The sequence below is a fragment of the Salmo salar genome, chromosome ssa29, assembly GCF_905237065.1.
Source record: "Salmo salar chromosome ssa29, Ssal_v3.1, whole genome shotgun sequence".
NCBI classification, from domain to species: domain Eukaryota; kingdom Metazoa; phylum Chordata; class Actinopteri; order Salmoniformes; family Salmonidae; genus Salmo; species Salmo salar.
The window spans coordinates 41,000,284-41,022,985 of record NC_059470.1 but is presented as its reverse complement, the minus strand read 5'-3'; the positions used below and the strand labels follow the sequence as shown (position 1 = coordinate 41,022,985).

General features: G+C 47.3%; 1 protein-coding gene across 4 annotated transcripts in view; it reads left to right on the top strand.

Annotated features, from left to right (window-relative positions):
- Positions 1-21,715, top strand: part of LOC106595272 (cytoplasmic protein NCK1) — a 94,757-nt gene extending 73,042 nt beyond the window's left edge. For all 4 annotated transcript variants that reach the window (XM_045710730.1, XM_045710731.1, XM_045710729.1 and 1 more), the window contains 2 exons: positions 13,110-13,873; positions 21,170-21,715. In XM_045710730.1, the coding sequence (XP_045566686.1) occupies positions 13,110-13,873; positions 21,170-21,370 (965 nt within the window). In that variant the 3' untranslated portion in view covers positions 21,371-21,715. The remainder of the gene's footprint in view (positions 1-13,109; positions 13,874-21,169) is intronic.
- Positions 21,716-22,702: the final 987 nt, after the last annotated feature.

Sequence of the window (22,702 nt, the reverse complement as noted above, 5' to 3'; positions counted from 1 at the left end):
AGGAGAAGTTGATATAACCCTAGGAGAAGTCTCTATGGGCTAACCCTAGGAGAAGTCTCTATGGGCTAACCCTAGGAGAAGTCTCTATGGGCTAACCCTAGGAGAAGTCTCTATGGGCTAACCCTAGGAGAAGTCTCTATGGGCTAACCCTAGGAGAAGTCTCTATGGGCTAACCCTAGGAGAAGTCTCTATGGGCTGACCCTAGGAGAAGTCTCTATGGGCTAACCCTAGGAGAAGTCTCTATGGGCTAACCCTAGGAGAAGTCTCTATAGGCTAACCCTTAGACAAGTTGCTATATTAAAAAATTGATCACATACATTTTTTCCCCTCGTCTATCTACTCACAATACCCCAATGACAAAGCGAAAACAGGTTTTTAGAAATGTTTGCTAATTTGTTTCTCATAGTCTTAGAGTCCTTTAGGTGCCTTTTGGCAAACTCCAAGCGGGCTGTCATGTGCCATTTACTGAGGAGTGACTTCCGTCTGGCCACTCTACCATAAAGGCCGGATTAGTGGAGTGGTGCAGAGATGGTTGTCCTTCTGGAAGGTTCTCCCATCTCCACAGAGGAACTCTGGAGCTCTGTCAGAGTGACCATCAGGTTCTTGGTCACCTCCCTGACCAAGGCCCTTCTCCCCCGATTGCTCAGTTTGACCGGGCGGCCAGAACTAGGAAGAGTCTTGGTGGTACCAAACATTTGCAGTTTAAGAATTATGGAGGCCACTGTGTTCTTGGGGACCTTCAATGCTGCAGAAATGTTTTGCTGCCCTTCCCCAGAACCCCACAATCCTGTCTCAGAGCTCTACGGTCAATTCCTTCCACCTCATGGTTTGGTTTTTGCTCTGACATGCACTGTCAACTGTGGGACCTTATATAGACAGGTGTGTGCCTTTCCAAGTCATGTCCAATCAATTGAATTTACCACAGCTGGACTCCAATCAAGTTGTAGAAACATCTCAAGGATGATCAATGGAAACAGGATGCACCTGAGCTCAATTTCTAGTCTCATAGCGAAGGGTCTGAATACTAATGTAAACAAGGTATTTTTTTATAAGTTTGTAAAAAAAAATCTAAACCTGTTTTCTCTTTGTCATTATGGGGGTATTGTGACATCATTATGGGGGTATTGTGACATCATTATGGGGGTATTGTGACATCATTATGGGGGTAGTGTGACATCATTATGGGGGTAGTGTGATGTCATTATGGGGTATTGTGTGTAGATTGAGATTTCTTAAGGCTCTAACATAACAAAATGTGGAAAAAGTCAAGGGGTATGAATACTTTGCGAATGCACTGTATGTACAGCAATAGTTGAATAGGATGGCCTTGACTAGAATACAGTATATACATATGAAGTGGGTAAAATGGTATGTAAACATTATTAAAGTGACCAGTGTCCGATGTCTACGTACATAGGTCAGCAGTCTCTAAAGTTCAGGGCAGGGTGCTGGGTGGAGGCCGGCTAGTGGTGACTATTTAAAGTCTGATGGCCTGGAGATAGAAGCTGTTTTTCAGTTTCTCTGTCCCACCTTTGATGCTCCTGTACTGACTTGGCCTTCAGAATGGTAGCAGGGTGAACAGGCCGTGACCCAGGTGGCTGAGGTCCTTGATGATCTTCTAGATGGTAGCGGGGTGAACAGGCCGTGACCCAGGTGGATGAGGTCCTTGATGATCTTCTAGATGGTAGCAGGGTGAACAGGCCGTGACCCAGGTGGATGAGGTCCTTGATGATCTTCTAGATGGTAGCAGGGTGAACAGGCCGTGACCCAGGTGGATGAGGTCCTTGATGATCTTCTAGATGGTAGCGGGGTGAACAGGCCGTGACCCAGGTGGATGAGGTCCTTGATGATCTTCTAGATGGTAGCAGGGTGAACAGGCCGTGACTCAGGGTGGCTGAGGTCCTTGATGATCTTCTAGATGGTAGCAGGGTGAACAGGACATGGCTTGGGTGGCTGAGGTCCTTGATGATCTTCTAGATGGTAGCGGGATGAACAGGCCGTGGCTCGGGTGGCTGAGGACCTTGATGATCTTCTTGTCCTTCCTGTGACATCGGCTGGTGTAGGTGTCCTGGAGGGCAGGTAGTTTTGCCCCGGTGATGCGTTGGGCAGACCGCACCACCCTCTGGAGAGCCCTGCGGTTGTGGGTGGAGCAGCTGCCGTACCAGGCAGTGATACAGCCCGACAGGATGCTCTCGAATGTATATAGTTACGTATTTTTCCTCACCCTGAGCTCGTCTACTTTTATTGTCCACGGACTGAACATTAGCGAGTAATATACTTGGAAGCGGTGGATATTCATGCATGCCTCCTGAGTCGGAGCGGCGCCGAGGAGCAGTCTCTGGGATAAGTGGAATTGTTTTGGGGGGTGCGAACAAAGGGTCCAATTGAGGAAAGTCATATTTATGGGTAGAAGTAAAACATTTTTTTATTTTTTTTAAAGCTGACATTGAATATACCTTTTAAGGATGAAGTTTTTAATTAGGCTTTAGATGGTGTGTCAATACACCCAGAAACTATAAAGATACAGGTGTTCTTCTTAACTCAGTTGCCAGAGAGGAAGGAAACTGCTCAGGGATTTCACCATGAAACTAATGGTGATTTTAATACTTTTAATTTTAATACTGTTTTAATGGCTGTGATAGGAGAGAACTGAGAATGTATTAACAACATTGTAGCTACTCCGTAATACTAATACTAACCTAAATTACAGTGGTGCAAATCTAACACATCACTGAGTACGGCTTTCAAGCATTGTGGTGGCTGTATCATGTCATAGGTATACTTGTCATCAGCAAGGCATGGTGAATTTTTCAGGATAAAAGGAAACTAATAGAGCTAAGCACAGGCAAAATCCTAGAGGAAACCTTGGTTCAGTCTACTTTCCACCAGACACTGGGAGATGAGTTCACCTTTCAGCAGGACAATAACCTAAAACACAAGGCAAAATATACACTGGAGTTGCTTACCAAGACGACAGTGAATGTTCCTGAGTGGCTGAGTTAGTTTTAACTGAAATCTGCTTGAAAATCTATTGAAAATAAGTTCAAACGGTGATAAACAACCAACCAGACAGAGCTCGAAGACTTTTGAAAAGAATAATGAGCAAATTGTTCACAATCCAGGTGTGGAAATCTCTTGGAGACTTACCCAGAAAGACTCACAGTTGTAATTGCTGCCAAAGGTGATTCTAGCACTTATTGACTAAGGGGTGTGAATATTTAAGTACATGAGAGGAGGAGTGGGGAGAGGAGGGACAGGAGGTGGGGGTACAGGAGGAGGAGGAGGGAGAGGAGGAGGGAGAGGAGGGGGGGTACAGGAGGAAGAGGCATTGGCTTCCTTCCTCAACGACCACCGCTCAGTGTTTCCTCTCTCCTCACTTTTCTTAGACAATAAGGTAAGGGCTGTTTCCTCATCTCCTCCCTCCGCTGCTGCCTCCGCCACATTGTTCTCAACACCAATATGCTGGTTACTTTTGCTGTTATGCACATAGCAACATGGTCACATAGCAACATGGTCTAGGAAAAGGCACCAATTCAACAGTGCAGTGATGTTTCAGAACCGTGGACAGGAACCGCGATCCAACGCCAGAGAATACGCATTTGTTATAATAATACAGTTGAAGTCGGAAGTTTACATAAACCTTAGCCAAATACATTTAAACTCAGTTTTTCACAATTCCTGATATTTAATAAGAGTAAAAATGTCCTGCTTTAGGTCAGTTAGGATCACCACTTTATTTTAAGATTGTGAAATGTCAGAATAATAGCAGAGAGTGATTTATTTCAGCTTTTATTTATTTTGTCACATTACCGGTGGGTCAGAAGTTTACAAACACTAAATTAGTATTTGGTAGCATTGCCTTTACATTGTTTAACTTGGGTCAAACGTTTCAGGTAGCCTTCCACAAGCTTCCCACAATAAGTTGGGTAAATTTTGGCCCATTCCTCCTGACAGAACTGGTGTAACTGAGTCAGGTTTGTAGGCCTCCTTGCTCACACACACTTTTTCAGTTCTGCCCACAAATTTTCTATGGAATTGAGGTCAGGGCTTTGTGATGGCCACTCCAATACCTTGACTTTGTTCTTGAGCCATTTTGCCACAACTTTGGAAGTATGCTTGGGGTCATTGTCCATTTGGAAGACACATTTGTGACCAAGCTTTAACTTCCTGACTGATGTCTTGAGATGTTGCTTCAATATATCCACATCATTTTCCGTCCTCATAATGCCATCTATTTTATGAAGTGCACCAGTCCCTCCTCCAGCAAAGCACCCCCACAACATGATGCTGCCACCCCCGTGTGTCACGGTTGGGATGGTGTTCTTCGGCTTGCAAGCCTCCCCCTTTTTCTCCAAACATAACGATGGTCATTTTGGCAAACATTTCTATTTTTGTTTCATCAGACCAGAGGACATTTCTCCAAAAAGTACAATCTTTATCCCCATGTGTAGTTGCAAACCGTAGTCTGGCTTTTTTATGGCGGTTTTGGAGCAGTGGCTTCTTCCTTGCTGAGCGGCCTTTCAGGTTATGTCGATATAGGACTCGTTTCACTATGGATATAGATACTTTTGTACCTGTTTCCTCCAGCATCTTCACAAGGTCCTTTGCTGTTGTTCTGGGATTGATTTGCACTTTTCGCACCAAAGTACGTTCATCTCTAGGAGACAGAACGCGTCTCCTTCCTGAGCGGTATGACGGCTGTGTGGTCCCATGGTGTTTATACTTGCGTACTATTGTTTGTACAGATGAACGTGGTACCTTCAGGCGTTTGGAAATTGCTCCCAAGGATGAACCAGACTTGTGGAGGTCTACAATTGTTTTTCTGAGGTCTTGGCTGACTTCTTTTGATTTTCCCATGATGTCAAGCAGAGAGGCACTGAGTTTGAAGGTAGGCCTTGAAATACATCCACAGGTTCACCTCCAATTGACTCAAATGATGTCAATTAGCCTATCAGAAGCTTCTAAAGCCATGACATCATTTTCTGGAATTTTCCAAGCTGTTTAAAGGCACAGTCAACCTAGTGTATGTACATTTCTGACCCACTGGCATTGTGATACCGTGAATTATAAGTGAAATAATCTGTCTGTAAACAATTGTTGGAAAAATGACTTGTGTCATGCACAAAGTAGATGTCCTAACCGACTTGCCAAAACTATAGTTTGTTAACAAGAACCTTGTGGAGTGGTTGAAAAACGAGTTTTAATGACTCCAACCTAGTGGATGTAAACCTCTGACTTCAACTGTATGTTTATTAGTGCTGCACCATTGTTGTTACATAGACATGTCCAGCTGTAATTGGTTTTACTTAGTGATGACCGTCCCCACGGCCTTCACAATGGACAGGCGCCAATCAGACCGGTGTCTTGTACACCAGGAAATATAGATATTTTTGTTGCTACTGCTCGTCTAAAGAAATCTCGGTCAACCAACAGCCTATTGATCAAACAATGGACCAGCAAAATGTGGTCGGCCCTAGTGGCTGTAGAAGGTTTTAAGGTGTATGTGATGGAGTGGTTTAGAGAGCTCAGTGATGGCTCTGATGGAGGATGTGAAGGCTGTGATGGAGTGGTTTAGAGAGCTCAGTGATGGCTCTGATGGAGTGGTTTAGAGAGCTCAGTGATGGCTCTGATGGAGTGGTTTAGAGAGCTCAGTGATGGCTCTGATGGAGTGGTTTAGAGAGCTCAGTGATGGCTCTGACGGTGGAGTGGTTTAGAGAGCTCAGTGATGGCTCTGATGGAGTGGTTTAGAGAGCTCAGTGATGGCTCTGATGATGGAGTGGTTTAGAGAGCTCAGTGATGGCTCTGATGATGGAGTGGTTTAGAGAGCTCAGTGATGGCTCTGATGATGGAGTGGTTTAGAGAGCTCAGTGATGGCTCTGACGGTGGAGTGGTTTAGAGAGCTCAGTGATGGCTCTGATGATGGAGTGGTTTAGAGAGCTCAGTGATGGCTCTGATGATGGAGTGGTTTAGAGAGCTCAGTGATGGCTCTGATGGAGTGGTTTAGAGAGCTCAGTGATGGCTCTGATGGAGTGGTTTAGAGAGCTCAGTGATGGCTCTGATGATGGAGTGGTTTAGAGAGCTCAGTGATGGCTCTGACGGTGGAGTGGTTTAGAGAGCTCAGTGATGGCTCTGATGATGGAGTGGTTTAGAGAGCTCAGTGATGGCTCTGACGGTGGAGTGGTTTAGAGAGCTCAGTGATGGCTCTGACGGTGGAGGGGTTTAGAGAGCTCAGTGATGGCTCTGATGATGGAGTGGTTTAGAGAGCTCAGTGATGGCTCTGACGGTGGAGTGGTTTAGAGAGCTCAGTGATGGCTCTGACGGTGGAGTGGTTTAGAGAGCTCAGTGATGGCTCTGACGGTGGAGTGGTTTAGAGAGCTCAGTGATGGCTCTGATGGAGTGGTTTAGAGAGCTCAGTGATGGCTCTGACGGTGGAGTGGTTTAGAGAGCTCAGTGATGGCTCTGATGGAGTGGTTTAGAGAGCTCAGTGATGGCTCTGACGGTGGAGTGGTTTAGAGAGCTCAGTGATGGCTCTGACGGTGGAGTGGTTTAGAGAGCTCAGTGATGGCTCTGATGGAGTGGTTTAGAGAGCTCAGTGATGGCTCTGATGGAGTGGTTTAGAGAGCTCAGTGATGGCTCTGACGGTGGATGTGATGGCTGATACGTTAGCTAAATTAAGTGATACTGGTAAGCACAATGTGCAAGTTTTTCCTGATCTATCGCAAGCCTTGCACAGTCCCAATACATTGGTGATAATGTTGCTTCCTGAGATGAGTAGAGTACTTTGATGAATGAACGTTTTCGTTTTTAGATCAGGTCAGAACAGGTGGGCCTCTCCGTTTTAGACAACCAGGCTTATACATGACTATTACTATCAGGACTGGAAGAACTACCCAGCAGCACAGCCCTGAACTGACAAGCTCAGACACGTTGAAATCACGACAGACACGCAAGATGCCCTAGAATACCACCTCTTATCTTAGTCCAGTGTCGTCCTCCTATCACTCCAGAGGATACAGACTACCACAGACCACCATAACTAACTGATATTACCAGAGGGGCTGCGGGCGGGTGGGATGGTGGGGGATGCCAGCCAGGCAAACAAAGTGATCGGCCTCATGCTATTTTAATGCAAAGTGGTTGTTTTTGAATAGTGGAGGAAAATAGCTAAGTCAATTTCCCATGATGCCCAGTGTGATAACACTACTGTCACCTCGCTAGTAATATACAGTTGAAGTCGGGAAGTTTACATACACCTTCGCCAAATACATTTAAACTCGGTTTTTTTTACAATTCCTGACATTTAATCCTAGTAAAAATTCCCTCTTAGGTCAGTTAGGATCACCACTTTATTTTAAGAATGTGAAATGTCAGAATAATAGTAGAGAGAATTGATTTATTTCAGCTTTTATTTCTTTCATCACATTCCCAGTGGGTCAGAAGTTTACATACACTCAATTAGTATTTGGTAGCATTGCCCATCAGTATCTCCATGTGCTCCTCCTATAGACTGGTTATCAGCATCTCCATGTGCTCCTCCTATAGACTGGTTATCAGCATCTCCATGTGCTCCTCCTATAGACTGGTTATCAGCATCTCCATGTGCTCCTCCTATAGACTGGTTATCAGCATCTCCATGTGCTCCTCCTATAGACTGGTTATCAGCATCTCCATGTGCTCCTCCTATAGACTGGTTATCAGCATCTCCATGTGCTCCTCCTATAGACTGGTTATCAGCATCTCCATGTGCTCCTCCTATAGACTGGTTATCAGCATCTCCATGTGCTCCTCCTATAGACTGGTTATCAGCATCTCCATGTGCTCCTCCTATAGACTGGTTATCAGCATCTCCATGTGCTCCTCCTATAGACTGGTTATCAGCATCTCCATGTGCTCCTCCTATAGACTGGTTATCAGCATCTCCATGTGCTCCTCCTATAGACTGGTTATCAGCATCTCCATGTGCTCCTCCTATAGACTGGTTATCAGCATCTCCATGTGCTCCTCCTATAGACTGGTTATCAGCATCTCCATGTGCTCCTCCTATAGACTGGTTATCAGCATCTCCATGTGCTCCTCCTATAGACTGGTTATCAGCATCTCCATGTGCTCCTCCTATAGACTGGTTATCAGCATCTCCATGTGCTCCTCCTATAGACTGGTTATCAGCATCTCCATGTGCTCCTCCTATAGACTGGTTATCAGCATCTCCATGTGCTCCTCCTATAGACTGGTTATCAGCATCTCCATGTGCTCCTCCTATAGACTGGTTATCAGCATCTCCATGTGCTCCTCCTATAGACTGGTTATCAGCATCTCCATGTGCTCCTCCTATAGACTGGTTATCAGCATCTCCATGTGCTCCTCCTATAGACTGGTTATCAGCATCTCCATGTGCTCCTCCTATAGACTGGTTATCAGCATCTCCATGTGCTCCTCCTACAGACTGGTTATCAGCATCTCCATGTGCTCCTCCTACAGACTGGTTATCAGCATCTCCATGTGCTCCTCCTACAGACTGGTTATCAGCATCTCCATGTGCTCCTCCTACAGACTGGTTATCAGCATCTCCATGTGCTCCTCCTACAGACTGGTTATCAGCATCTCCATGTGCTCCTCCTACAGACTGGTTATCAGGATCTCCATGTGCTCCTCCTACAGACTGGTTATCAGCATCTCCATGTGCTCCTCCTATAGACTGGTTATCAGCATCTCCATGTGCTCCTCCTATAGACTGGTTATCAGCATCTCCATGTGCTCCTCCTATAGACTGGTTATCAGCATCTCCATGTGCTCCTCCTATAGACTGGTTATCAGCATCTCCATGTGCTCCTCCTATAGACTGGTTATCAGCATCTCCATGTGCTCCTCCTATAGACTGGTTATCAGCATCTCCATGTGCTCCTCCTATAGACTGGTTATCAGCATCTCCATGTGCTCCTCCTATAGACTGGTTATCAGCATCTCCATGTGCTCCTCCTATAGACTGGTTATCAGCATCTCCATGTGCTCCTCCTATAGACTGGTTATCAGCATCTCCATGTGCGCCTCCTATAGACTGGTTATCAGGATCTCCATGTGCTCCTCCTATAGACTGGTTATCAGCATCTCCATGTGCTCCTCCTATAGACTGGTTATCAGCATCTCCATGTGCTCCTCCTATAGACTGGTTATCAGCATCTCCATGTGCTCCTCCTATAGACTGGTTATCAGCATCTCCATGTGCTCCTCCTATAGACTGGTTATCAGGATCTCCATGTGCTCCTCCTATAGACTGGTTATCAGCATCTCCATGTGCTCCTCCTATAGACTGGTTATCAGCATCTCCATGTGCTCCTCCTATAGACTGGTTATCAGGATCTCCATGTGCTCCTCCTATAGACTGGTTATCAGCATCTCCATGTGCTCCTCCTATAGGCTGGTTATCAGCATCTCCATGTGCTCCTCCTACAGACTGGTTATCAGCATCTCCATGTGCTCCTCCTACAGACTGGTTATCAGCATCTCCATGTGCTCCTCCTATAGACTGGTTATCAGCATCTCCATGTGCTCCTCCTATAGACTGGTTATCAGCATCTCCATGTGCTCCTCCTATAGACTGGTTATCAGCATCTCCATGTGCTCCTCCTATAGACTGGTTATCAGCATCTCCATGTGCTCCTCCTATAGACTGGTTATCAGCATCTCCATGTGCTCCTCCTATAGACTGGTTATCAGCATCTCCATGTGCTCCTCCTACAGACTGGTTATCAGCATCTCCATGTGCTCCTCCTACAGACTGGTTATCAGCATCTCCATGTGCTCCTCCTATAGACTGGTTATCAGCATCTCCATGTGCTCCTCCTATAGACTGGTTATCAGCATCTCCATGTGCTCCTCCTATAGACTGGTTATCAGCATCTCCATGTGCTCCTCCTATAGACTGGTTATCAGCATCTCCATGTGCTCCTCCTATAGACTGGTTATCAGCATCTCCATGTGCTCCTCCTACAGACTGGTTATCAGGATCTCCATGTGCTCCTCCTATAGACTGGTTATCAGGATCTCCATGTGCTCCTCCTACAGACTGGTTATCAGCATCTCCATGTGCGCCTCCTATAGACTGGTTATCAGGATCTCCATGTGCTCCTCCTATAGACTGGTTATCAGGATCTCCATGTGCTCCTCCTATAGACTGGTTATCAGCATCTCCATGTGCTCCTCCTATAGGCTGGTTATCAGCATCTCCATGTGCTCCTCCTATAGACTGGTTATCAGCATCTCCATGTGCTCCTCCTATAGACTGGTTATCAGCATCTCCATGTGCTCCTCCTACAGACTGGTTATCAGCATCTCCATGTGCTCCTCCTACAGACTGGTTATCAGGATCTCCATGTGCTCCTCCTATAGACTGGTTATCAGCATCTCCATGTGCTCCTCCTATAGACTGGTTATCAGCATCTCCATGTGCTCCTCCTATAGACTGGTTATCAGCATCTCCATGTGCTCCTCCTACAGACTGGTTATCAGCATCTCCATGTGCTCCTCCTACAGACTGGTATGGCCTTATAGAGGGTTAGAGTCACCGCTAGATAGGGGCTTCAAACTTGACTTGACTTTTGACCTTTAGTTGTGAGTTAACAGGGTCTACCCTGTTCTCAGGGCCTGTACTGGCCTGCTGTTTTTTTCCTTTTCTCTGTGTTGTGGCTGTCTGTCGGCTGGCTGTCTCCACGTGGAGTCTAATGATGGAGTTTACCTGCCTGGCCTTAGTTCTACTGGCTCATCAAACTACCATGGGTCTGTCTGTCTGTCTGTCTGTCTGTCTGTCTGTCTGTCTGTCTGTCTGTCTGTCTCAGAAACATCACAAATGGTCCTTTTGTTCGATAAACTCCTTTTTTTTATATCTCCAAAATGTCCATTTATTTGGCCTTTTGATTCAGAAAAACACCGGTTCCAACTCGCCCAACATGACTGCAAATGATCTAATCAGTTACCTGTAAACTTTGTCCAAACATGTCAAACAACTTTCCTAATCCATCCTTAGGCATCCTAAAACGTAAATAATCGCTAAAATTTAAGACGGAATATACTGTGTTCAATTGCGGATAAAATCAACGTGGAGCGCGTGACCTGGATCGCGCGCCAAACAAAAGAGTACACTCGGCTTGACTCTCATTCTGAATAGCCGTACTTCTTCATTTCTCAAAGGAAAAACATCAACCAATTTCTAAAGACTGTTGACATCTAGTGGTAGCCATAGGAACTGCAACCAGATGCCTCATAAATCCAGTTTCCCATAGAAATACCATTAGAAAACAGTCAACTCAACAACAACAACAAAAATGTCCTGGATGGTTTGTCCTCGGGGTTCCGCCTGCCAAATAAGTTCTGTTATTCTCACAGACATTATTTTAACAGTTTTGGAACCTTTAGAGTGTTTTCTATCCAAATCTACTAATTATATGCATATCATAGCTTCTGGGCCTGAGTAGCAGGCAGTTTAATTTGGGCACGCTTTTCATACGGACGTGAAAATACCGCCCCCTATCCCAAAGAGGTTAAACAGGTTAACATTCACAAGGCCAGATTACCAGGACGCGTACTCGGAGCATGCACTGACCAGCTGGCAAGTGTCACTGACATTTTCAACCTCTCCCTGACCCAGTCTGTAATACCTACATGTTTCAAGCAGACCACCATAGTACATGTTTCAAGCAGTCTGTGTGCCACCGTTGTCTCTGGCTCAAATCAACACCGTCATACCAGACACCCTTGACCCACTCCATTTCGCATTACCGCCCCAACAGATCCACAGATGACGCAATCTCTATTGCACTCCACACTGCCCTTTCCCACCTGGACAGGAGGAACACCTATGTGAGAATTTTGTTAATTGACTACAGCTCAGAATTCAACACCATAGTGCCTTCCAAGCTCATCACTAAGCTAAGAAACCTGGGACGAAACACCTCCCTCTGCAACTGGATCCTGGACTTATTGACAGGCCGCCCTCAGATGGTGATGGTAGGCAACAACACATCCTCCACTCTGTCCCTCAACATGGGGTCACCTCAGGGGCTTAGTCCCCTCCTGTACTCCCTGTTCACCCATGACTGATTGGCCGTGCGCGACTCCAACACCATCATTAAGTTTGCTGACGACACAACAGTGGTAGGCCTGATCACCGACAACGATGAGACAGCCTATAGGGAGGAGGTCAGAGACCTGACAGTGTGGTGCCAGAACAACAACCTCTCCCTCAATGTTAGCAAGACAAAGGAGCTGATTGTGGACTACAGGGCCGAACACAACCCATTCACATCGACAAGGCTGTAGTGGAGCGGGTCGAGAACTTCAAGTTCCTCGGTGTCCACATCACTAAGGATCTATCATGGTCCACGCACACCAACACAGTCGTGAAGAAGGACACGACAATGACTCTTTCCCCCGCAGAAGGCTGAAAAGATTTTTCATGGGCTCTCAGATCCTCAAAAAAATTCTACAGCTGCATCATCTCTATACCAGGTGGTGTCAAAGGCCCTAAAAACGTCAGACTCCAGCCACCCAAGTCTTAGACTGAAAGAAAACCGTTATATAAGAAATTTGAAATAATTTAAACTTTCACTTTTTTGTTTCTTAAGTATATTTGGACATTTACTTTTGATACTTACATATATTTACAACCAAATACTTTTGGACTTTTACCTCAAGTAGTTTTTTACTGGGTGACTTTTTTGCTTTTAGCTGAGTTGTTTTCTATTAATATATCTTTACATTTACTACAGTATGACAATTGGGTACTTTTTACACCACCGCTGGTGATGCTGGTAGTTGGTACTTACTACTGTGTTCATGTGTGGCTCACTTGGTAGAGTATGGTGTCTGCAACAGCAGGATTTGTGGGTTTGTTTCCCGCTTGGGCCACCCATGACCTAAGTCGCTTTGGATAAAAGTGTCTGCTTAAATGTCATATATTATTTATTATTATATTGTCTATGATCACACACAAGTTTCACCCTTTTTTTTATAAGATCTCATGGTGCATCGCTCCCTGTCCTAACAGACCCATCATATAACTGTCTGAATACCCTCTCAGTAATCATGACAACCTCTCCTGGTTTTTCCCCCAACAGGCATCGGGAAGGTGAAGCGGAAAACGGGAATGCGTGACACGGCCTCCAACGCGGACGCCGACACGTCCCCCGACAACGGCGAGCGCCTGTACGACCTCAACCTGCCGGCGCTCGTCAAGTTCAGCTACACCGCCGAGCGGGAGGACGAGCTCTCGTTGGTCAAGGGTACGCGCGTCATCGTCATGGAGAAGTGTAGCGATGGCTGGTGGCGTGGGGGGTACCAGGGTTGTTCCGGGTGGTTCCCTTCCAACTACGTGACGGAGGACGCAGACGGGACAGCGGGGGGAGGAGGGGATGACAGTTTGGGGGACCCGGCGGGGTCACTGACTGAGAAGCTAGCAGCAGTAGTTCACAGTGCGTCTAACGGGAACCGGGTCCTCCACTCGGTGCAGGCGCTCTACCCTTTCAGCTCGGGGAACGACGAGGAGCTGAACTTTGAGAAGGGAGAGGTGATGGAGGTGGTAGAGAAACCAGACAACGACCCTGAGTGGTGGAAGTGCCGTAAAGCAGATGGACAGCTGGGACTAGTGCCTAAGAACTACGTCAATGTGCTACCTCCACAGCAGGACTCCACTACCCAGAATGCCTCACCGGGCCCCGCGGGGCCGCCCACGCCCGACTGCGACTACATCTCTCCGGCCACGGTGGGGCGGTTTGCGGGGAAGCAGTGGTACTATGGCAAGGTGACGCGACATCAGGCGGAGGTGGCTCTCAACCAGAGAGGAGCGGAGGGAGACTTCCTCATCAGAGACTCTGAATCATCGGTGAGTCCTGACCTTCATATATAGCCCAGGGTTTTAGACGTTTATAATTTAGGGAGACTTCCTCATCAGAGACTAGGTCATCGGTGTGTATCTACATCCTGAACTCTGATATGGACTTCCGCAAGTCATAGAGACATCTTTAGCTGTGGCTATTTGATATCTATTTCTACACTTTATTACAGCCAAAATAGCCTAGCCTTGGTGCCAGTCTGTTTTCTGCTATCATGCCAACTCATTATAGAACTGGCGTGCCAATTGGCTTGACCATGGCGTAGGCAAAAGCACAAACAGATCTAGAGTCAGTGTTGAACCACTCAGTACTACAACGGTAGAGTCAGTGTTGAACCACTCAGTACTACAACGGTAGAGTCAGTGTAGAGTCAGTGTTGAACCACTTAGTACTACAACGGTAGAGTCAGTGTTGAACCACTCAGCACTACAACGGTAGAGTCAGTGTAGAGTCAGTGTTGAACCACTCAGTACTGCAACGGTAGAGTCAGTGTTGAACCACTTAGTACTGCAACGGTAGAGTCAGTGTAGAGTCAGTGTTGAACCACTCAGTACTACAACGGTAGAGTCAGTGTAGAGTCAGTGTTGAACCACTCAGTACTACAACGGTAGAGTCAGTGTAGAGTCAGTGTAGAGTCAGTGTTGAACCACTCAGCACTACAACGGTAGCCAGAACGAAACGTGATCTGGAGAATGGTGTGACCTGCGGAGATCTGAGGTACTGGAACCTAAAACATTGTATTTGCGTTGTGGCAGATAAGAGTATAGTGGTGCTTACTTAAGTTGCACACATGGGATTGTTTTTAGTAGCCTAGGGTCTGGGAAGGATAATGCCTTTTTTATAAACTAATTTCATGCAATTCTACATTTTATTTCACCTTTATTTAGACAGGGAGTCAGAGCTGAGACCAAGGAGTCTTTATTCAGACAGGGAGTCAAAGCTGAGACCAAGGAGTCTGTATTTAGACAGGGAGACAGATATGAGATCAAGGCGTCTTTATTTAGACAGGGAGTCAATGCTGAGACCAAGGAGTCTGTATTTAGACAGGGAGTCAATGCTGAGACCAAGGAGTCTTCATTTAGACAGGGAGTCAATGCTGAGACCAAGGAGTCTGTATTCAGACAGGGAGTCAATGCTGAGACCAAGGAGTCTGTATTTAGACAGGGAGTCAATGCTGAGACCAAGGAGTCTGTATTTAGACAGGGAGTCAGTGCTGAGACCAAGGAGTCTTTATTTAGACAGGGAGTCAATGCTGAGACCAAGGAGTCTGTATTTAGACAGGGAGTCAATGCTGAGACCAAGGAGTCTGTATTTAGACAGGGAGTCAGAGCTGAGACCAAGGAGTCTTTATTCAGACAGGGAGTCAGAGCTGAGACCAAGGAGTCTGTATTTAGACAGGGAGACAGATATGAGATCAAGGCGTCTTTATTTAGACAGGGAGTCAGTGCTGAGACCAAGGAGTCTGTATTTAGACAGGGAGTCAATGCTGAGACCAAGGAGTCTGTATTTAGACAGGGAGTCAATGCTGAGACCAAGGAGTCTGTATTTAGACAGGGAGTCAATGCTGAGACCAAGGAGTCTGTATTTAGACAGGGAGTCAATGCTGAGACCAAGGAGTCTGTATTTAGACAGGGAGTCAGAGCTGAGACCAAGGAGTCTTTATTCAGACAGGAAGTCAATGCTGAGACCAAGGAGTCTTTATTCAGACAGGGAGTCAATGCTGAGACCAAGGAGTCTTTATTCAGACAGGGAGTCAGAGCTGAGACCAAGGAGTCTTTATTTAGACAGGGAGTCAGAGCTGAGACCAAGGAGTCTGTATTTAGACAGGGAGTCAATGCTGAGACCAAGGAGTCTGTATTTAGACAGGGAGTCAGAGCTGAGACCAAGGAGTCTTTATTTAGACAGGAAGTCAGAGCTGAGACCAAGGAGTCTGTATTCAGACAGGGAGTCAGAGCTGAGACCAAGGAGTCTGTATTCAGACAGGGAGTCAATGCTGAGACCAAGGAGTCTGTATTCAGACAGGGAGTCAATGCTGAGACCAAGGAGTCTGTATTTAGACAGGGAGTCAGAGCTGAGACCAAGGAGTCTTTATTTAGACAGGGAGTCAATGCTGAGACCAAGGAGTCTGTATTTAGACAGGGAGTCAGAGCTGAGACCAAGGAGTCTGTATTTAGACAGGGAGTCAATGCTGAGACCAAGGAGTCTGTATTTAGACAGGGAGTCAATGCTGAGACCAAGGAGTCTTCATTTAGACAGGGAGTCAATGCTGAGACCAAGGAGTCTTTATTCAGACAGGGAGTCAGAGCTGAGACCAAGGAGTCTTTATTCAGACAGGGAGTCAATGCTGAGACCAAGGAGTCTTCATTTAGACAGGGAGTCAATGCTGAGACCAAGGAGTCTGTATTTAGACAGGGAGTCAATGCTGAGACCAAGGAGTCTTCATTTAGACAGGGAGTCAATGCTGAGACCAAGGAGTCTTTATTCAGACAGGGAGTCAGAGCTGAGACCAAGGAGTCTGTATTTAGACAGGGAGACATATGAGATCAAGGCGTCTTTATTTAGACAGGAGTCAGAGCTGAGACCAAGGAGTCTGTATTTAGACAGGGAGTCAGAGCTGAGACCAAGGAGTCTTTATTTAGACAGGAAGTCAGAGCTGAGACCAAGGAGTCTTTATTTAGACAGGAAGTCAGAGCTGAGACCAAGGAGTCTGTATTCAGACAGGGAGTCAGAGCTGAGACCAAGGAGTCTTTATTTAGACAGGAAGTCAGAGCTGAGACCAAGGAGTCTTTATTTAGACAGGAAGTCAGAGCTGAGACCAAGGAGTCTTTATTCAGACAGGGAGTCAGAGCTGAGACCAAGGTCCCTTGGCCTATACAGGGGGTGGCCTATACAGGGGGTGGTCTATACAGGGGGTGGTCTACACAGTCTATACAGGGGGTGGTCTACACAGGCTATACAGGGGTGGTCTATACAGGGGGTGGTCTATACAGTAGTCTATACAGGGGTGGTCTATACAAGGGGAGGTCTATACAGTAGTCTATACAGGGGGTGGTCTATACAGGGGAGGTCTATACAGGCTATACAGGGGGTGGTCTATACAGGCTATACAGGGGTGGTCTATACAGGGGGTGGTCTATACAGGGGGTGGTCTATACAGTAGTCTATACAGGGGTGGTCTATACAAGGGGAGGTCTATACAGGCTATACAGGGGTGGTCTATACAGGGGTGGTCTATACAGGGGGTGGTCTATACAGGGGGTGGTCTATACAGGGGGTGGTCTATACAGGGGGTGGTCTATACAGGGGGTGGTCTATGCAGGCTATACAGGGGGTGGTCTATGCAGGCTATACAGGGGGTGGTCTATACAGTCTATACAGTCTATACAGGGGGTGGTCTATACAGGCGGTGGTCTGAGTGGTCTATACAGGCGGTGGTCTATACAGGCGGTGGTCTATACAGGCGGTGGTCTATACAGGCGGTGGTCTATACAGGGGGTGGTCTATACAGGGGGTGGTCTATACAGGGGGTGGTCTATACAGGCGGTGGTCTATACCGGCGGTGGTCTATACAGTCTATACAGGCGGTGGTCTATACCGGCGGTGGTCTATACAGTCTATACAGGCGGTGGTCTATACCGGCGGTGGTCTATACAGTCTATACAGGCGGTGGTCTATACAGGCGGTGGTCTATACAGGGTGTGGTCTATACCGGCGGTGGTCTATACAGTCTATACAGGCGGTGGTCTATACAGTCTATACAGGGGGTGGTCTATACAGTTGGTGGTCTATACAGGGGGTGGTCTATACAGGCGGTGGTCTATACAGGCGGTGGTCTATACAGGGGGTGGTCTATACAGTCTATACAGGGGGTGGTCTATACAGGGGGTGGTCTATACAGGGGGTGGTCTATACAGTCTATACAGGGGGTGGTCTATACAGGGGGTGGTCTATACAGTCTATAATGATACAGACCGTGAACCCGCTCCGGCCCAACTCGCATCAGTCCATAGATCACCAGGCACGTTTTAACGACGTTCTTTAGGGCTTTTTACTCGAATTAACTCTGATGGCGTTTTTTCGTTGGAAACAGTGACAATTATTTTTCACTGATCCTGGTAGAAACACTACATGACCAAAAGTATGTGGACACCTGCTCGTCCAACATCTCATTCCAAAATCATGGGCATTAATATGGAGTTGTTCCCCCCTTTGCTGCTATAACAGCCTCCTCTCTTCTGGGAAGGCTTTCCACTAGATGTAGGAACATTGCTGCTATAACAGCCTCCACTCTTCTGGGAAGGCTTTCCACTAGATGTTGGAACATTGCTGCTATAACAGCCTCCACTCTTCTGGGAAGGCTTTCCACTAGATGTTGGAACATTGCTGCTATAACAGCCTCCACTCTTCTGGGAAGGCTTTCCACTAGATGTTGGAACATTGCTGCTATAACAGCCTCCACTCTTCTGGGAAGGCTTTCCACTAGATGTAGGAACATTGCTGCTATAACAGCCTCCACTCTTCTGGGAAGGCTTTCCACTAGATGTTGGAACATTGCTGCTATAACAGCCTCCACTCTTCTGGGAAGGCTTTCCACCAGATGTTGGAACATTGCTGCTATAACAGCCTCCACTCTTCTGGGAAGGCTTTCCACCAGATGTTGGAACATTGCTGCTATAACAGCCTCCACTCTTCTGGGAAGGCTTTCCACTAGATGTTGGATCATTGCTGCTATAACAGCCTCCAGTCTTCTGGGAAGGCTTTCCACTAGATGTTGGAACATTGCTGCTGGGACTTGCTTCCATTCAGCCACAAGAGCATTAGTGAGGTCCGATTAGGCCTTACTCGCCGTCGGCGTTCCAATTCATCCCAAAGGTGTTCGATGGTGTTGAGGTCAGGGTTTTGTGCAGGCCAGTCAAGTTCTTCCACACCGATCTCGACAAACCCTTTCTGTATGGACCTCGCTTTATGCAGGGTGGCATTGTCATGCTGAAACAGGAAAGGACCTTCCCCAAACTGTTGCCACAAAGTTGGATCACAGAATCGTCTAGAATGTCATTGTAGGTTGTAGCGTTAAGATTTCCCTTCACTGGAACTAAGGGGCCCGAACCATGAAAAACAGCCCCAGACCATTATTCCTCTTCCACCAAACTTTACAGTTGGCACTATGCATTGGGACAGGTAGCGTTCTCCTGGCATCCGCCAAACACAGATTAGTCCATCGGACTGCCAGATGGTGAAGCGTGATTCATCACTCCAGAGAAAGTGTTTCCACTGCTCCAGAGTCCAATGGGGGAGAGCTTTACACCACTCCAGCCGACGCTTGGCATTGCGCATGGTGATCTTCGGCTTGTGTGCGGCTGCTCGGCCATGGAAACCCATTTCATGAAGCTCCCACCGAACAGTTATTGTGCTGACGTTGTTTCCAGAGGGAGTTTGGAACTCGGTAGTGAGTGTTGCTACCAAGGTCATATTATTTTTACGTGCTTCAGCACTCAGCGGTCCCGTTCTATGAGCTTGTTTGGCCTACCACTTTTCGGTTGATCCGTTGTTGCTCCTAGGCGTTTCCGGGGCAGCGGTAGCAGGGCAGAAATTTTACAAACTTACGTGTTGGAAAGGTGGCATCCTGTGTCACGTTGAAAGTCACTGAGCTCGTCAGTGAGGCCGTTCTACTGCCAATGTTTGTCTATGGAGATTGCATGGCTGTTTGCTCGATTTTACATACCAGTCAGCAACAGGTGTAGTTGAAATGACTCAACGTCAACAGTGAAGCAGCGACTCCGGGATGAAGCAAAGAAAAAGCCATATCTCACACTTGCCCATCTTAATCTTTTATTTTTATTGGCCAGTCTGAGATATGTATTTTTCTTTGCAACTCTGCCTAGAAGGCCAGCATCCCGGAGTCGCCTCTTCACTCTTGACGTTGAGATTGGTGTTTTGCGGGTACTATTTAATGAAGCTACCAGTTAAGGACTTGTGAGGCATCTGTTTCTCAAACTAGACACTCTAATGTACTGGTCCTCTTGCTCAGTTGTGCACCGGGGCCTCCCACTCCTCTTTCTATTCTGGTTAGAGCCAGTTTGCGCTGTTCTGTGAAGGGAGTAGTACACAGCGTTGTACGAGATCTTCAGCTTCTTGGCAATTTCTCGCATGGAATAGTCTTCATTTCTCAGAACAAGAATAGACTGACGAGTTTCAGAAGAAAGTTCTTTGTTTCTGGCCATTTTGAGCCTGTAATCAAACCCACAAATGCTGTTGCTCCAGATACTCAACTAGTCTAAAGAAGGTCAGTTTTATTGATTCTTTAATCAGGACAACAGTTTTCAGCTGTGCTAACATAATTGCAAAAGGGTTTTCTAATGATCAATTAGCCTTTTTAAAATGATAAACTTGGATTAGCTAACACAACGTGCCATTGGAACACAGGAGTGATGGTTGCTGATAATGGGCCTCTGAACACCTATGTAGATATTCCATTAAAAATCAGCCGTTTCCAGCTACAAAAGTCATTTACAACATTAACAATGTCCACACTGTATTTCTGATCAATTTGATGTTATTTAAATGGGCAATTTTTTTTTTTTTTTGCTTTTCTTTAAAAAACAAGGACATTTCTAAGTGACCCCAAACTATTGAACGGTAGTGCGTGTTTATAGATGTGTATGTGTTTTATATTTATATTTATATATATTTATATATATATGACATCTAGCAAGTTAACAAACCAAATGCTGAGCTGAACATAATTTATTTGACACATCTTCAGAGTTCTTATATTAAACTTATAAACAGTAGCGCCCTGCCTTGTCGAGGAGGAACCGGTAAGTAAGCGTTTCATTGGACGATGTACACCATACGACTAATTCAACTTGAAACTGTTGGGGCCCATTGGTCCTTTTGGCCCTACAGTCACAAGTAGTAGAATCTGTCATGAGATAAATAGGGCTGTGTTTACTGCTTGTATTGACCTTTCTCCGTATTTGTGTCCCTCTCTCTCTGTCCCTCTCTCTCTGTCCCTCTCTCTCTGTCCCTTCTCTCTCTGTCCCTTCTCTCTCTGTCCCTTCTCTCTCTGTCCCTCTCTCTCTCTGTCCCTCTCTCTCTGTCCCTCTCTCTCTCTGTCCCTCTCTCTCTGTCCCTCTCTCTCTCTCCCTCTCTCTCTGTCCCTCTCTCTCTGTCCCTCTCTCTCTGTCCCTCTCTCTCTGTGTCCCTCTCTCTCTGTGTCCCTCTCTCTCTGTGTCCCTCTCTCTGTGTCCCTCTCTCTCTGTCTCTGTCTCTCTCTCTCCCTCTAGCCCAATGATTTCTCCATCTCTCTGAAGGCCCAGGGGAAGAACAAGCATTTTAAGGTTCAGTTGAAGGATGGTGTGTACTGCATCGGCCAGAGGCAGTTCAGTTCTCTGGAGGACTTGGTGGAACACTACAAGAAGGCTCCCATCTTCACCAGCGAGCAGGGAGACAAGCTCTACTTAGTTAAGGCCCTGGCTGCCTCTTGATCACACACTCTTAAACACACACACACACACTGACAAACACACACACACACACACACGGAGGGAAAGAAGCAGTACATACACTCAGACTGGAGATTTCACATCACTAGGACTACTTATGTGCCAGGCGCTGTGAGCAAGAAGAAAAGGGAGGAGGAGGAGGAGGAGGAGAAGAAGGAGTGGAGAGGGGAGGAGGACATTCTGTCAGACCTGTTGGTGGATCATGTGTTTAGGTCATTATGCCATCTACTAAATCTACACTGAACAAAAATATAAAACGCAACATGTAAAGTGTTGGTCCCATGTTTCATGAACTGAAATAAAAGATTTAAAAAAAAAAAAATGTTTCATACACACAAAAAGCTTATTTCTCTACATTTTTGTGCACATACCTGTTAGTGAGCATTTCTTCTTTGCCAAGATAATCCATCCACCTGACAGGTGTGTCATATCAAGAAGCTGATTAAACAGCATGATCATTACACAGGTGCACCTTGTGCTGGGGACAATAAAAAGCCACACTAAAATGTGCAGTTTTGTCAAAACAACACAATGCCACAGACGTCTCAAGTTTTAAGGGAGTTTACAATTGGGATGCTGACTGCAGGAATATCCACTAGAGCTGTTGTAAGATAATTGCTACCATGATCCACCTCCAATGTAGTTTTAGAGTATTTGTAAGTTCGTCCAACTGGCCTCACAACTGCAGACCACGTGTAACCACACTAGCCCGGCCCGCCCCACACTAGCCCGCCCCGGCCCGCCCCACACTAGCCCGGCACGCCCCACACTAGCCCGGCCCGCCCCGTCCCGCCCCACACTAGCCCGGCCCGCCCCACACTAGCCCGGCCCGCCCCGTCCCGCCCCACACTAGCCCGGCCCGCCCCACACTAGCCCGCCCCGGCCCGCCCCACACTAGCCCGGCCCGCCCCGGCCCGCCCCACACTAGCCCGGCCCGCCCTGGCCCGCCCCACACTAGCCCGGCCCGCCCCACACTAGCCCGCCCCGGCCCGCCCCACACTAGCCCGGCCCGCCCCACACTAGCCCGCCCGGCCCGCCCCACACTAGCCCGGCCCGCCCCACACTAGCCCGGCCCGCCCCACACTAGCCCGCCCGGCCCGCCCCACACTAGCCCGGCCCGCCCCACACTAGCCCGGCCCGCCCCACACTAGCCCGCGCCCCGGCCCGCCCCACACTAGCCCGGCCCGCCCCACACTAGCCCGGCCCGCCCCGGCCCGCCCCACACTAGCCCGGCCCGCCCCACACTAGCCCGGCCCGCCCTGGCCCGCCCCACACTAGCCCGGCCCGCCCCACACTAGCCCGCCCCGGCCCGCC